Below are 17,214 nucleotides of genomic sequence, written 5' to 3'. Positions count from 1 at the left end.
CCGGGGATTCCCATGATGCACTGGGTGTTTCTTCTTCACTCACTATGTGTTAATACACAAATCTGCAATAACATTTTTTGGAATTATTCATCGCTGGCTCTCTTCGACAGGGTCTTTGTCCAAACCCGTTTGGTTGCTATTTGAGTTTGCTGCTAATATTAACAGAGCAGCTGGTGACATGTTCTTTCTGAATGTTAAAGTCACCCACAATAATTATTTTGTCTGCACTAAATCAGATAAAAACTCTGAGAAATGAGTGTAAAGAAAAGCACATATCACCTTTGTAAGACTTTATTATTCTATTCTCTAAGAATGGTTTGGTTTCTATTAGAAATATACGAACACGGTGTAGTACTGAAGTAATATAAATGTAACTGAATTATAACATTCTTTGTTAATGCAGTGAACACGGTTTGTTTACAGGCGCGTTACAGTTGCTCTAGTGGGCGGGGTGTCGTACGTTCATTGGCCAATCAGCGCGCTCTACTCCTGAGCAGGTCCCGGCCAGGCGGGCTCGTTGCTCCGTCAGCCTATCAGCGGCCGTCTTCTTCTGCGCAGGGAGAAGTTAGCAGTCGAGTGGCAGTCTGGTTCGCAGCCACGATGGGTGCAGTACGGCTTTTTGTGGTCGTCCTTCTTTTTGGGACAAGGATACAAGAAAATAATGGTAAGTGATCTGAAATGAACACAGTAGATGTGCGTGTGTTTTCGTGTATTTGTCGAAACTTGCACTCTTGGTTCGACTCGCTTCCCTTAGAAGTGCTCTTTGTTCAAGAACCCCCAAGAAGCGGGTTGTGTCTAACTAAAATGGCGTAGGGTCTGCGGCCAGTCTGCTGCTGTCTGCCTGATGAATGTTTATAGTCTGGGGGGAAAGGATAAGGCAGCAACAAGTCACACGGCGCTGAGACGGTTCAGCGTGCTAAGCTCGGTTTTGGTCACCCGTTCCGACCCTGCTTTGGACCAGCACAGGACCGTCTGAAGGAACAGTCCGAGTGTGGCTGATAGAAAGTTGGCCGCATCACGGACGGCTGTTTGCTTTTTGTCAAACATTAATTGAAATTGGGAACAAGCATTTTTTCCTGCTGGGATTTATGTAAATATCTGTATTTACCATCTCAAACGCGTTGTTAGTGTTCTGGTCGGGACTCATCTTGAGGAGCATTACTAATCTTTGATGTGAGTCTGATAAATAACTCCGTTATTCTACGTGGATAAATGCTTAAAGAGTAACTTGCTGGTTGACTTCAGTAGTTTTCTGCCTGACGAGCAGACGCTAGCCCGTTAGCTTCTGTCAGACATTGGTTTAGCGCTGCTGTAACTTTCAACAAGAACTCGTGTAAATAAATGCTGAAGTCGCTGCTGCGTAAATGCCAGAGCTGCATCGCTCCGCTGCATGTTTGCAGCAGCGTAGTCGGCTACAGTGGAAGTGTTTAAGGAAACGCAGCTTTGAAGTAGCCAGCACGGTTAGTGACGAGGGCAGGCGCGTGCACTGCTGCTCGTGCACTGCTGCTCGTGCTCGCGAGTGTTGAGCCCAGATTTTTATTTGTTTTTCATGAAAAAAACATCGTGGTCGCTAAAACCATCGCGTGACTCTTACAGGTGAAGGGTTTTCTTAAAGGTGCAGCCTTCACCTGCATCTGTGTTCTTTGCGCTTCATTGTGTGACATTCCTTTGTGTATACAGAGAGGCTCGTGATGAGTGGGGAAGCGTGATTTCAGCTGAGGTCATTAAAGCCCCCCGTGGGGTCCTCATATACTCATGATATGTTGGCTCAGGGACACAAACAAAGGGGAGGCACTTCTGCTCTTTGTTCAGCGGGAGGCTTGTCATGTTGCACGTTTGGAGCATCATCAGTCCTTCTTTCTTTTGTTATCCTCACATTAACGCAAGTCTGATTTTAATTGGACCACGAGTGGCTGTGGATTACAGTGTAGACTGCATGAGAGCATCTTCACTGCCACCTCTGTGCCACGTTGCTGTTCAGCACCACACCCATGCAGCTCCCACTCCTGCTTCAGCAGCATCCGCACACAGCTGAGCACAGGCAGCAAGCTAAATTGGATGGTGTCACTAGTACTCATCATCCTCCACCCTAACGGGCACGAGGTGGTGCTTTGTCACTTCCCCCCCTTCCTTCTTCCCTCCCATTTTCCTCCTCCATTTTTAGCACAGTAAGTAATGAAAATCGTGACATATCTTGAGACGTAGAAACCGATCTCCTGCAGACTAGCCCACGTACACAGTACTACATACAGAATTCAAAGTATACGCATGTTTGCAAATGTATAAATGCAGCAGATGAGCTGGAAATGGTGCACGAACCTCAGAGAAGCAGTGCCATTCAAGAGCTGTTGTTTTGTTTCCTAATGTTGAAGTTTTGCTAGAAGAGTGGACGCTCAGTAGAGTAGACGAGGGTGGGTGACGTTCAAGTAATTATTGAATAGTGTTAGGGTTAGGCCACGATGTCACATGGTTACAGTGTGGTAGGAAGCTAACTTTGAATCGATTATGATGTTTGTTGCTGTTAGGGCTGCCACGATTGGTCGACTAGTCACGATTACATTGACGACTGATTTAATAGTCGACGCGTCGTTTGAAGCTGTGTAAGATCCAGAAAGATGCAGGAATAAGTAGCAGGATTTAAGACAGGCTTCGCAGCGACGCGGTGAAGCCTGTCCAAATTCAAAGACTCCCCCAAACGCGGCCGAAAAATGCGTTCTTCATTTCCCCAGATTTGAAGGGTGGGTCGGGTGTGTCCTTCGTGGCCCACCATATCCCAGAATTCATAGCGCGGCCCAGCCAATTCCAGTATCCAACAATGGCGGCAGCTACTTAGTGTTAATATTACTCTTATTACTCTTTCTGGGTCACAAAATAAACGTTTAACATATTTTCAGGGGAGAATGTAGCTGTGGAAACCTCAAACATCTGCTCGGTTTATTAAGACACCGTGTTTGCAAAAGTGCGCCGATGTTTTCAGCTGTTCCCCACCAGCTAGAGGGCTCAGTGGAGCCGGCGAGAACAGCGGACTCCCAGCACATCATTTTCAAACCCACCGCTGTCTTTCGCTACTGAGGTTAAACATGATATATGAGTCACTTAGATAACTTAAAATGTTATTGTTTGGCTTTTTTCAGTGTTTTATTTGTTGCTGAGTAAATCGGTTTGTCTGAGATTAAAGTTATAGTTTTCACACAGCTGAATAAACATCAAGCAGACAGCTGATTAAACAGAAGTGTGAGACGGTCGAGAGTTTACTCCGGTGTCCTGTTATATTTTAGATAGCAAGGAGTTTATTAAACTTCACCGAAACAATCTGCAAACTTCATTAAACTTTGATAAACTATCATCTTGTCTTTATTTGTAGTTAGCACCTGAAACACTTAAAGCTGTAAGCTAATGATAGTTATATAAGAGCAGATGCTGCTGGTGCAATAAGCTGTACTTTTACGTCCAATGGATGATGATCTGATTAGTCGACTATCACAATAATGGTCTGTGGCAGCCCTGCTGCTGTGTTTGCTGAATGAGAGGAGAGCCTCTGTGTTAATCCCGCAATGCTGTTTGATGAATCCTGCAATAAGAGCCAGGACGGGCTGTTTGTTAGTGACCCAGTGGTAATGGGATTTTGTTCCACCAGTGGACGCTCTGCTTCCTCTTTGATGGAGGGTTGAACAGATGTTTTTGTTAGAACAGTAAAAATCGACACAGACAGTCAGTTGCTGTTTTTTGCGTCTGGTTGTGTTGCTCATGCGTCACTGTTGGGTGTTTATACAACATGTTATTGTTGTGGAGGTTTTTCCGTGCACCGTGTTCTCCCACCATCGGGACTAGCAGTGGAGGAATGCCAGGCATGTGGGTGACCCCAGACAGCCGTTGTCCTTGCTTAAAGAACCACAACTAATTTGAGTGGTCGTAGCCACACGAGCAGCCGCTGGCAACAACGTGTTGATGAATAACCCTCGGTCACTGACGGAGAGGCTGCTGCCCGTGTTTCTGAGGGAAAGCTTCAGTCTGGCTGAGGACGACGTCTAGCGTATGATGTTAGGGCTGAAACTGCTGGTTACTGTAGTGATCGATTATTAATGAGCAGTAAGAAGAGAAAAGTGTTTTTAAGTTTAACTGCACACGTCTGTCAACAACAGTTTGTATTTCCTTTGCTTACTAAAGTTTGATTTGTTTAAAGAAAACATTCTGTTAAATGCAAAAGTAAATAATCTCAACTCCAGTCAAATAAAGTAAGCTCTGCATGGAGTCTAAACAGACTCCGTCAGACTCTGGGAGCCAAAAGAGTTCAGACACTATTGTATCTGTGTGTTTTTGTGCGTCAGCATGTCTGTGAGTCTGTGCCCACTTTGCAAGAGACGTGACCTGGACGTGTCTGTGTGGTGGTCACAATGCGAGCTTTTCCAGTTCTCCAGATACTAAGGAAAGGAGCCTCGCTGCCTCCTTTAGCAGAGGACACTCTTTACCATCCTGTGTGAGTGTAGAGGAGAAGATGCTGTGCTGTAATCATTTCATGCCAGGACCTGACGCTCAACATCACACTGCTGGGATAAAAGCCACTTATTGTTCAGGTCAATATCTCAGCTCCAGATTAGGATGAATATTAACCGATAAAGGTCGTGCATTAGTAAAGTCCTTTTTACTTCAGTACAGTTCAGTGTGATGATTGGAGGGAATTTTGCATCAGTTGGGGAGGAGGGGCGGAGTTACACGGGAACACAGCAAATATAAGAACATCATTTTCTATGCTGTGATTCAGTGTTTACTGTGTGAGGCAAATGATGGTGATGATGTGATAAACTAATAGTAAGCACCGTCTGAGTGTTGGCAGCTGTTTCTGTCTGTAAGCTGGTTCACGTCATAAACAGCCTGTGTGGAGCAGCTGACCCTGACGTTATCTACAGTCAGGTCTCGAGCAGCCCAGTTAAGGTTGGGCGATACGTACATTTCTTTCCAGTGGACAATCGTCAGTCCAGTGAACGATGATAGGTGACATTTTGATGGGCGGAGCCTTGTAATCATGCACAGACTGATTTACACGTTTTGTTTGGAGGGGATATTTGACCTTTTGCTTGTTTCAGTATTAATGCAGCTGCTGTTTGGATTATTCGTTTATTTGAGGTAAAAGACTTAACGTTACGTCTGAGATTTATTAATGTTCACTGGGTGAGACATTTAGATTTTTACTTACTTTGTGTTGACATTTGTGTCTGTTGTTTGGTGGAGTGTGTGAGACAGATAAACAGGTTTAGAGTGGAAAAACAAAGCCAGTGTCTCTTTGTTTCCCATCATTGTAGTTTTTAATTAAAATTCAATGTTTTTGTTTCTGAACGCAGGCTGCTGCCAGTCGTTCTGCTCTGAGTTTCAGTAACTGAATCGCTGTGCCGTTAATACAGCTCTATTATTTTTTTGCATTGACTCGTTCTCTTAGCTTCCACCAACATTATTAGCAAACGTACTCGTGGGCAGATAAATAAATCGCTGGTGTGAGAGCGATGGGCGAAAGGCTCAGCCTGTCGTCGAAGGTCGATATATTCATCCAGCCTTAATCCCAGTCACTGTTACTGTGCATGAACGTGCGCAGTGCCTTCAGTTGTAATAGCACATTGTAACTAGGGCTGAACGATTATGGAAAATAATCTAATTGCGATTTTTTTGCCCCAATATTGCGATTGCGATGCGATATGCGATTATTTTTTAAGGTCTTTGTCTTCTGTATTATTAAACAAAGACAAGCAATACATCATATAGTATGGCCAATACTATATTACATTAATTTTAAACTGTTCTTTCCTGGAAGACAGACCTCTGTTATGATGACATGAGGTGATGCATGAATTGATGACTGACATTTTTATTTAACTTCTTCAATCACAACAGTATATTTGAACATACACAATAGTTTATTTTTAGCTTACAAACATCTGAGCATAAAGTGCTGACAAGGAACCCTGGTGTAAACATTAAAATGAAAGTCAGTACAATGTGCAGATTGCAGAAATATACATAAACAAAATCAGTGGCTTTACCACACTCAGTTTTTCGACATCTGTGAACTACTAGACAGTCATTCAATTAAAAAATAATATTAAATAAATAAAACTAATAAATAAAAAATACACACATCTTACTGATCTCTGCAGTCAGTAACATTACACATAAAGTGCAAACATAATAGCAATTGTATAAACACACACACAAACACGCCTTTAAAATTTAAAGGCGTGAAATTGGACGGTCTAGCCTTCTGATTAGCTAATCTCAGAACTAGCCTTCTGATTAGCTAATCTCAGAACTAGCCTTCTGATTAGCTAATCTCAGAACTAGCCTTCTGATTAGAATAGAATAGAATAGAATTCAACTTTATTGTCATTGCACATGCACAGGTACAGGGCAACGAAATGCAGTTTGCATCCATCCAGAAGTGCTTTAGTGATATAGATATATTACAATATATATTAGCAATAATATAGATATGTGAGTATATTACAGAAATGGGTCTATTATGGTATGTTATAATGTACACGGTATGAAGTATGTTGTGAATATTCTATAACTATAAGTATGTACAGGCTGTAGTGAGTACAAGCTATGTACAGGATATGAACAGGATATAAATATGAAAAACTATACAGAATATGAAATAAATAACTTTACAGAATCTGAGATATACAGCTATACAGAAATGGGAACTATGCAAGTTGTAAACAGTTGTAGGATTAAAGATTATTGAATGTACAGAATGATTATTTACACAGAGCTATACATTAGTGCAGTTAAGATAAGTGAGGGTGTAGATAGTTTCTACAGAGGCTATATAAAGTGCTAGTGGTTGTGAGTGGTGGTTCAGTCCATGTTATTATTGTGTTTGAGGGTACAGTTGTCCATTGTGGGTGTGTGTATGTTCAGTCCATGAGTTAACGTGGGTCAGATGTCAGGAGGCAGAGTTCAGGAGTCTGACAGCTGTGGGGAAGAAGCTGTTCCGGTACCTGGTGGTCTTAGTCCGGAGGCTCCTGTGGCGCCTCCCAGAGGGCAGGAGGGTGAAGAGTCCATGTGATGGGTGACTGGGGTCTTTGATGATTTTCCCAGCCCTTTTCAGACACCGCTTCCTGTAGATGTCTTTTATGGCAGGAAGTGGTGCTCCGGCGATGCGCTGGGCAGTTTTCACGACCCTCTGCAACGCCTTCCGGTCCGAGGCAGAGCAGTTCCCGTACCAGACTGTTATACAGTTGGTCAGGATGCTCTCGATGGTGCAGCGATAGAAGTTCAACAGGATGTCTGAGGACAGGTGGTTCTTCCTCAGAGTCCTCAAGAAGAAGAGGCGCTGGTGAGCCTTCTTGACCAGCTTGGAGCAGTTGGTCGTCCAGGTGAGATCCTCGGAGATGTGGACTCCCAGGAACTTAGCTAATCAGAACTAGCCTTCTGATTAGCTAATCAGAAGGCTAGTTCTGATTAGCGTCACCGCTGTCTCGGTGGAGTTTAATAAACTCGGCCGTCTGCTTCTTGCTATCTAAAATATAACCAGACACTGGTGTAAATTCTCGACTGTCTCATACTTCTGTTTAATAAGTTTTCTGTTTGACGTTTAGTCAGCTGTGTGAAAACCAAGGAGGAACCCACCCGGGGGATTAATAAAGTTTTATTTTATCTAATCTAATAACTTTAATCTCAGCCAAACCGATTTACTCACGAACAAACAAAACACTGAAAAAAGCCCAACAATAACATTTTTAGGTTGTCTAAGTGACTTATATATTACGTTTAACCCGAGCAGCGAAACTCCGCGGTGATCTGAAAATGATGTGCCGGGAGTTGTGCCGTTCTCGGCCGCATCAGTAACCCTCGAGCTCCCGGCTAGCTGTCGAGCTGGTGGGTAGCAGACGCCTCTGAAAACGTCGAAGCACTTTTGCAAATATGGGATATCTTGATAAACCGAGCAGATATTTGATGTTTACACAGCTACTTTCTCGCCTGAAAATATGTTAAAAGTTTATTTTGTGACCCAGAAAGATTAGTATGAGTAATTTTAAAACTTAGTAGCGGCCGCCATTGCTGGAAACTGGAGTTTGGCTGGGCTATGAATTCTGGGATATGGTAGTAATTTGGACAGCCTTCGGCGCGTCGCTGTGACGTAATCGGTCTACAAATGCGGCCTCAGGAGGATGCAGCCCATGAATTTGGACATGTCCAGAGTATAATCGCAGCCTTTGCGGTTAGAAAATTGCACTTGATCATGTCGCGATATTATCGCAAATGCGATATATCGTTCAGCCCTAATTGTAACATTCAGGCATTGATCTTACACACTTACATGTATTTGTTACAGCTTCAGCAGAGAGAAGCAACTCGCTGTGTGCTTTAAGGACGTCACATTTGTACAAATGGCTTTCGTGCTCTGTGGGCAGATGTTGGAGGTTGGAGGTGTTTCCCTCTGTGTTGTCATCAGTGTTGGCTCATCACACTCATCATTTGATGTTACTCTGTAAAATGCCATTTAACAATTTAAACCTACACACACCCTAACACATTTGTGCCTGTCCTAATGAGGACACACACGTGATGTTTTTCTCTGTCGAGCCCACAGCAGCAGATGAAAACGAGCACGCAGAGACTTGGAAAGTGATCAACACAGTGACTGTGCTCTACAAACAGGTGAAGATGCAGCCGACTGCTCATCTTGCTGAAGTTCAGGCTGCTGGACTGGAGTCTGCGTTCACTCAGCTTTAACAGCACTCTCGGTTCTTGGCTAGGTTAGCGTTAGCATGCTGTCCATGCTGAAGTTGTGCTAACAGCATCGTGCACTCGTTTCTGGCCTGGAGCAGTCTCCACTTTACCATCGCGCTCGTCTTTTTTTGTGCAATGTCCACGCTGTGGACTGCACCGCTGTTTCCCTCGTCCTCCGACACATGTACTGAAGTCAGCTGACCGTAGCGAGGGTGCGAGAACCAACAAGTGGGATGGATAGGCAGGCAGACGAATGATTCTAAGCAGCTAGACTACTGTTCGATATAACGATATATACCGTCTGATGATATGAAAACATCTATTGTTTCATATTACCCCATCGTTTGTTTCGTGGTGTTGCAAAACAAACTGTTTACTGGAATATTTTTCATGGTTTTGATGGTCACTGTAGAATTTCTTAAAGTTCTGTCTTTGTCTTATATTTAACCTCCTAACAACCGAACTCTTCCACGGCATGCATGTTCCACTCAACGTCCTCGTAAGTGGATATCAGGCCCAGAAACATTAAGTATTTTGGTCTAGACAACCCACATATGTGGACGCCAGGTCCTAGGAGGTTAATATAACCACACTACGGACGGACAAGCGTCTGCTTTTATGCGTTGTCGTTAGCAACAACGACGCGTGGCTCCGCCGTCCGCTTGTTTGCTTTCCACATAAACCTTTCACAATAAAGCTAAGATCCTGTTGAGCTTTTTCAGAATAAACTGAATTATGTGAAATAGTATGCAGAGTGTTTACGGACCAGAAGCAAAAAAAACCCCAAAAACGTCGGGTGCTAAAAAATAAACCTTAGAACAGGCTTTCCCCCGCAGCACGCCGTGTAGTAAATACAAAGAAAACTCTAGGTACACGACGCCCAGCTGAAAACACTTCACACAAGTCGAGCTGATTCACAGAATATATATCGTTGTTGGGACGATAAATGTCTTCTGTCGGGATATGAGATTTTGGTCTTATCGCACAGCCCTATGGACTACTGCTGGGTTCTCTACAAGAACCGGTTCTGGATTCCCGTTCCTAACCAGGACTGACAGCACGTGGTGTAGGGCTGCTCGATTATGGCAAAAATAATCACGATTATTTTCACTGAAAATAATTTGAATTTATTTAACCTTTTAAGACCTACCATAGAACCAAGTCCGCCAGAGCTTATATTATTTTTTTACATGCTGTAGTGCCATTTGTGGGAGCATTTCAAGTTGCTATACATCAATACAACTGTTATAGCCCATATTTTAATAATATGTCTGCATTAAGTCCATAGTAATTACATAAATTGCAAAAAAGTGCAATAAACTACAAAAAAAATTGAAAATCGCTTTTGTTTTGTTTACATATATTTCTACTTGGAGAAATTTAAGAGGTTTATCCCTCAAAACTTTAAATACAATAAAGTTGCAAAAAATAGTTTCCCACCACAGGAAATTTATTTTGAGTGTCTTCATAGTTTTATTTTGGAGATACAGCAATTTTTATATACTGCAGGAAAAACAAAAAACAATCCTATGATGCAAATTTGCAAAGAAAACAGCAGGTGCATCATTTCACTGTGGGAAGTGTTACGAACAGCTGATCGGATCGGCAAAGCGTGTTTCTGGAATATTATGTTTCTGTTCCTGCAAGCGCTTTTTATGCAATTTTTGCAAAGCTATATGTGGAAGGAAACCGTGACCGAGGACAAGCTGATGGCATCAGATGTAAGTACAACTCCTCCGGTTTCATATGCAAAACAAATTATTGCGCTAGCTTACACGGTTCAGGTTCTACAGGGATTTAAAAATAGTTACACAACACGGAGCGTGCTGCTCTGACCGGCTTTAAAGGGTTAACAATGACTTTAAAAAATAATATAAAATAGTGTGCAACACCACTGAAGTTTTTTTCTTTTAAACTCTCTTTTCAACCAGCGGCAGTCACTCTCCAAATAACTTCTGCTTAGCTTTCCGAGCTTCCCTCGGGTCCTCTTAATCAGCGGTCTCCAACCTTTTTTGCCCCACGGACCGGTTTATGCCCGACAATATTTTCACGGACCGGCCTTTAAGGTGTCGCGGATAAATTAGGGAGGGGCTAATAATCGGCTCAGTCATTTTTAATGATCGTTGAAAGCCCAGATCGTAATCGTGATTAAAATTCGATTAATTGAGCAGCCCTAACGTGGTGTTCTGCAGTAAACTGGACTAACCAACAGCAGGACCCTTTCAGTAAGTTATCGGCACGTTTGTAAGTCGATCGATAATGAACGTCCTTAGCTAGCTAGTTAAGATGAGCAGTTGGTTGGCGTTGGTGTTGGTTAGCTAGTTTGTGAACATAAATGAGTATAACCTGACTAAAGAATCACTCTGAGCTGAGGGATGTTCCTGCAGCTGAGATGGGTTGTGTCAAAACGTTACCGTTACATTACTACAGTACAGTTTATTATTCAACTAAGAGCAGCAGGCTGGACTTTTCAGATCATGTGTAGAGCTGATCATTAAATAAGTGCAAAGAGCAGCATGTTTGTGTGCCTGCACATGTGTGAGGACAGTAAGCTGTCATTAATGGAGGATTTAATGCAGAAGAAGAAAATGTATTCTTCACTCACTGCCTGTAAAATTAGTGACATTTTCCAGGTTTGTTGTAACACACCTGATGGAAGTAAAAGAACCAGAATTAAAACAGCAACAGTGTTTCTGTGCTGTAACCAACAGTCTGTGTTCCCCAATGACTCGTTACAGTTACTTATAGTTGTTGTCTTTTTGTGAAATGAGTTCTCTCTCAGTGGGTCAGCAGAACATCTGGAAAGGGAGGAAGTTTCTCCAAACCTCTGGATGCAGGAATGGTGTCTGAGTTTTTCTCTGGGGTGGATGTATCTGTGCATAACAGTGTGGACTCTGGGTCCTGTAGTTAAATAAAGAATAAATTGTACGTCTATGAAACCTGCTGCTGCTGTTTTTATTGAAAGTGTCCATGTTAGCCGGCTGTAGAGGGCTCTGTGAGTGGACCGGATCGAACCTTCAGTTTCAGATCATCTTCAGTCTGATGTTAAAATCTGAAAGCACCGCTGGTTTAATTTCCAGATAATTCTGACTCTGGGCTTGTGTGTGTGTGTGCAGCTGATGCCATCGGTCTGTGGTGGGATAAGAACTCAGGAGAGCCGAATCTTAGAGCACGACAGTAACATAGGTGTGTAGCATCGCTAGCTAGCAACAAGCTTGTGCCTAATCTAATCCAGCCACCACGTTAAGAACAGGAGCCACAGAGGGATGTTACGTGTGGTATTGAACTGTAACATGTTCACATGTGAGTCTTTGTCATTAGAGTGATGTGGTTGGATTTACCTTCATGAGTCACAGTTAACCCATCAGCTAATCGTTTGAAAACCGCCACATAAATGTATCCAGCGGCTGCGCAGTGACTGCACCTCAGGTCACGACTGCGCAGACAACGTGGCAGCTCCAACAAACAGGAAAAGTTTGGCTTCATTTTTGTACCATGGGAGGAAGTAAAGTGGTGTCTTCTGTGTGCTACACACTCATTGATTCACACAGTGTGTGTTGTCATGTAGGACGGGGCCAGAGCAGCAGAGCAGACGCTTCAGTCTGAGCTGTGAGTCAGCGGCTTCAGACGCCGGCCCGTCGTGGCCTCCATTAAAGTGCTCCAGGTCTCCCCGCCTCTTCAGCCGGGCCTACTTTCACTCACTCACTGTCTGTGAGAGTGATGTAATCATGTCAGTGCCCCACTTCATGATATCTAAGGTTGAGTTTAGATTTTTGTATTTAACTTGTAATGTCTCTGCCTAACCAGAGAGGGAGCTAGTGCTCCAATGACTCATTGAATAACTCTATTATTTACCTTAAATCATAGACCCTCTGTGGGGTGTGTTAGCTGAAGCATGGTCGAGCACGGTGACTGCAGTAGAAACGTGTCTTTGTTTTTAGCAAAAAAGCCCGATGACAGCAGTGAAGATGATGTTTCCATCGTTTGCAGGAGTTTGTTACACACACTGTGACAAGTAAAGACACAGAGCTGTGACCAAGGAGGTGAAACACATTTCCCAGCATCCATCAGCAGCGCCTGTGATCACTGTTTACACTGTAACAGCTGGAGGGAGGGCTCGCTCACATCACCTGTTTAACTTCCACACAACTTTATTCCTTTGTTCTACAAACAGTTTTACAGCATAAACATTATTATATGATGTTCAAACAGAGACTGGTGCACAGTGCTGGTTTATAGGCTGAGCCTTTACTCTCCAAGCCTGCAGCTGACTGAAGCACCTTATATTGTTGTTTCACTGAGCTTTTTATTTAAAGCATGTTTTAAGTGCAACAGGAGTTTTTCTTATGAGCACTGTGTGTTACGTGCAGCTGTGGTTTGCATTGTCGGGAATATTCATGTAATCATTTGGTGATTTAGAAAGTGTATAAATGATGGTCTGCTCTACTCTAATGTGAGGCTGCGTCTCTGTAACACTGATGGAAGCTCGGATACTACCCCACACACACACACACACACACACACACACACCAAGAACTCCTGTTCAGTCATTACATTTGATGACATCTGTGACACTGACGAGGATCCTTCTGTATGTGACCTGTAGATCAGTGTGATGCTGGGAAACCCTGGGCTTGGCTAGAGGTGAGCTGATCATTACTAAAATAAAAGTAAAAGTCAGACTGTCACATAAAGACTCCCAAACTTTGGAATACAGATGTTCAAAAACTAAACAGATCGTCTGCAGGATCTATGAACAGCACCAACACGCTCCCTTTCCTTCCTCCTTAAATATTTTTATTATTAGTTTGAATTCAGGATTAACAGTTTGGACAAACACTCATCAGACCCGATGATATAAGCTGTGAGACGGTCAGCGGGGCTATGAAGGCTGTGTGTGGGGAGGCGGTCACATCACATCGTGCAAGGAAGCGACAGCTTAGACAACATTAGAGCACTTTTGCAAACAGGCCCCATCTCGACAGATGTAGCCGGGACCCCCCTCCACGTGACTCCTGCTGGTGCTTCCTGTGCTGGTGCTTCATGTCAGTGAGACGGCTCCTCAGAGAGCCTTGTCCTGTGCTCGCCTGTGTTCCAGCTGGTGACAGGAGGTCTTGTGGTCTGGACTTCTGTTGCCTTCTTGTCTCCGGGGTGGTGGAGCTGCAGTTTGTCTGCAGGGTGAACAGCTGATGATATTGCTCAGTTATTTCTTTGAAATTTGTGCACCCATTCCTCACCCCCCACAAATAGATCCACTGTATTGGGGCTGAGTCACGACGTGGTTCATAATTAGCATTATGGTAAAGAGCAAATCCCACAGAGCCCTTGTTCATCATGGTTGCCAGACTCACAGAATTAAAAGAAATGTGCACGTTTCACAAGCTGCAGCATGAATGTGATGCAGTGTTGATGCTGAAATGCTATATTGTGCAGCCCTATATAAAAATGAGAGGGTCCACCAAGCATGGCAACAAGAACAGTCTCATCCTGTGTAGCTGTTGAAGTCGTGGTTAGCAGACTGTTGATCACAGGCTCCACCTTTTCCTTCTGAAAAGTGTGAGGCGAGCAGCTGACCGGCTGCTGGCTCTTTAGCATAGGCTGCTCAATATTTATGAGCGCAGGGCCTCAGACAGACGTACGACCTATTGATTCTCTGTTTAATCATGCAGACTGTGGGAACAAGAAGCTGGCTCAGCTTTATGTTGCCTTCTCTGATATGATAGCTGGGTGCTGTGGTTGTTGCAGGTTGTGTTTAAAAATGCATCGTTTGCATAAGGAAGTGTCTGCCTCCAGTGTGATGGAGCACAGGCTGTAGGGATCTGCTAATGCCTCGGCTTCCACCATGCTTTCCAAAAATGGGGCTTGATCTGCAGTTAGTGTCACAGACAGAGAGCTGCATCTGTTATAGTGTTTGAATAGCCCAGTGCTCAGCTTTGTGTTCCACATAAACAATAGAGCCATCCACAGAGCAGGTTTCTCATCTGCTTTGTAAAAGGGGGCAGATCCCGGGGCCCCTTTCCCAGCATGCATGCATCCACACATTCAGTCATACAGAGATCACAGCTGGCGTGGACAAAGGGCTGGACATAAAGGAGCTGACCGGGTGGATGTGGCAGTGGGCAGGGCCGTGACCTTTGGAAATAACTGTGGGAGCTGAGAGGTACCTCTGAGGAAGGGGAATGAAATGAAGATGGGGGTAGGGCAACATGTAGGGTGTGTCTGTGATCAAAACAAAGCAAGAGCTTGTGTGTTCAATCGAGTGTGAGCTCCACGTAATGACCGATTGACCTAAGAAGAGAAACGACACCTCCTGCCTGCACACGTACTGATTTAAAGTATTATAACGTTGATCATTTGTACATGCTAGCAGAGATCACAGGCTGCACCCAGCTGACCAGGTGTTGACTAAGGCTCAGACACCAACATGGACAGCTGGAGACCCCGCCTGAGTGCACACATAGGTGCATTGTAATGGAAATCCTCTGCTGACGAGTCCACGAGGCTCTATCAGAGCTGAACGTCACGTCCAAAATATCATATCTGCTTAATGAGTAACTTGATATCAACTACTGTTGAGACTCAAGTGTTATGTGATGTAGTGACTCCAAGTTTCAAGGTACATATTAACTTGTATTATACATATTTTGGTTCAGAGGTCGCGACCTCTATAGATCAGCACAAACTACTTTGTTGTGTGTCTGACAAACAAAAGCTAAACCAGTTCCACACCACTGAAGCTGCAGCATTTTTACAAACCAGTTCTGCTTCATCCGTTTCGTTCAGCGATCCGCTTTCGCCCTTCTCGTTCTCCGTCGCCGCCATGCTTTTTCCACCATGTGCGTATGAAAACAAAAGCACTGCGCATCTGCGTTTTACCCATATTCTATCGCCATATTTCATTTTCTTATCATTGCCCAACATTATACTGGCATTACCGTGAACGGTATGATATGGCCCAGCCCCAGTCAGAGGTCAAGTTTTCTGCAACATTTTTGAATTCAATGAATCAAGAAGGTCACCTCGGATCTTCACGTTGATATCGTAGGTCCATCTGCTAAAACTCCTGGATTAGTTAGGATCCCGGCCTGCTTGCTCTACGCGGCGCCTTCCCATCATGACACCACGCTGGAATCCACTGGTGTTTGTAGAGGCGTCTGCATGCCCAGGTGCTGGATGTTATACACCTGTGGCCATGGAAGTGACGGGAAAAACTGGATCCAGTCATTTGGTTGGGTTAGTGAATACTTTTGGTAATGCAGGGTAGAAAGCAATACTGTGTTCAGCCACGCCCCAGGCCTAACGCCGTCAACCTGACTCAGCATCTGCCCGGCACGCACCAAGGATCACGCCCAGCCTTCATCCAGCTGTGCCCTCTTCTCCTCAACCAACTCAACCTTTGAATCTATTATTGTACGATCTACAATATAAAGGAGGCGACTGTTGTGATTTGGCGCTGTATAAATAAAATTGAATTGAACCACTTTAATATTTAGACTGTTACTCTGTCAGCCACTGGGCCTGTTCCAGTCAACCCACTGCTTCCAGACTGGGAGTCCATGTGAGGACAGATTACCCAATAGGTTTCAGATCTTTTCAATCATACTTACCTGTACATGCCCTTATCGTATGTGCAGTCCCTCACATGTGTCTTTGCACATGTTACACTGAGTGATGTACTGAACAGTTGTAAAGAGATTTCCTGTCATTGCTCTGCACTGCATCTCCTCATCCTGAGTCCCAGCAAACTTGAGGTTCTTGTGTTTGGAGCTGAGCGCTTCATTAAAGAGGCTGATCGTTACATCGGCCCTCCCACCACGTGCTAAGAATCTTTTTGTTATATTTGATCAAAAACTGAGCTTGGAATAGTTCAAAGGTCATCTGTGGCTCCTGGACTACTTCCTGTCATTTACTTAGGAGGTTAAAAGTAAAGATGGCACCATACCACTTTTTTATGTCCAACGCTGATATCATAAGGTTGGATATCTGCCCACAGCGGTATGAATCCGATACAGTCTATTTTATAATCGATACAACTGTTTGAATGTTTCGCTGCATTTTGTAACATTGTAACACTAAAGCTGTTCTGTCACACCTGTATGCCTAAAACACACTGCAGGGCAGTGATGCTAATCTTTGCATTGAAACTTTTAGCAGAACTTTAAATCGAAGTATTTAAAGTAATATTTAAAAATACATTTAAAATGCAGAAAAGTGCAATATCAGCACAAACTAATGTTTATAGTCAACAGCTGAAAAGAAACAAACAGGTTGCAGAGTGGAGCCTTTTATACTTACAGCTGAGTATAAACAGACATCCAGAGTAGAAAGCAGTGAAATGCAAACATGACACTCAGTGTGAGCTCTTTCTATCACCTTTAACCTCAGACTGAACCAGGAAATAACTGCCAGAACATTCACCTTCTTTTGTTTCATTTTTTGTAAATAGATCACTTTTACATTTCCATATATGACATTTAATTTGTATCA

At 43.6% G+C, this 17,214-nt stretch overlaps 1 protein-coding gene across 1 annotated transcript in view; it reads left to right on the top strand.

The window, feature by feature from the left end:
• The first annotated feature begins 555 nt into the window (after positions 1-555).
• Positions 556-17,214, top strand: part of tgfbr1b (transforming growth factor, beta receptor 1 b) — a 43,254-nt gene continuing 26,595 nt past the window's right edge. Inside the window, exon 1 of the mRNA XM_085286134.1 lies at positions 556-664. Within this exon, the coding sequence (XP_085142260.1) occupies positions 601-664 (64 nt within the window). The 5' untranslated portion in view covers positions 556-600. The remainder of the gene's footprint in view (positions 665-17,214) is intronic.

This window comes from Mchenga conophoros, linkage group LG9 (genome assembly GCF_057382185.1).
Source record: "Mchenga conophoros isolate Kocher_MC1m ecotype Shallow Benthic linkage group LG9, M_conophoros_male_GT1.1, whole genome shotgun sequence".
In the NCBI taxonomy this organism is placed as follows: domain Eukaryota; kingdom Metazoa; phylum Chordata; class Actinopteri; order Cichliformes; family Cichlidae; genus Mchenga; species Mchenga conophoros.
The sequence above is the reverse complement of the archived record's forward strand: the minus strand, read 5'-3'. Positions and strand labels throughout refer to the sequence as shown.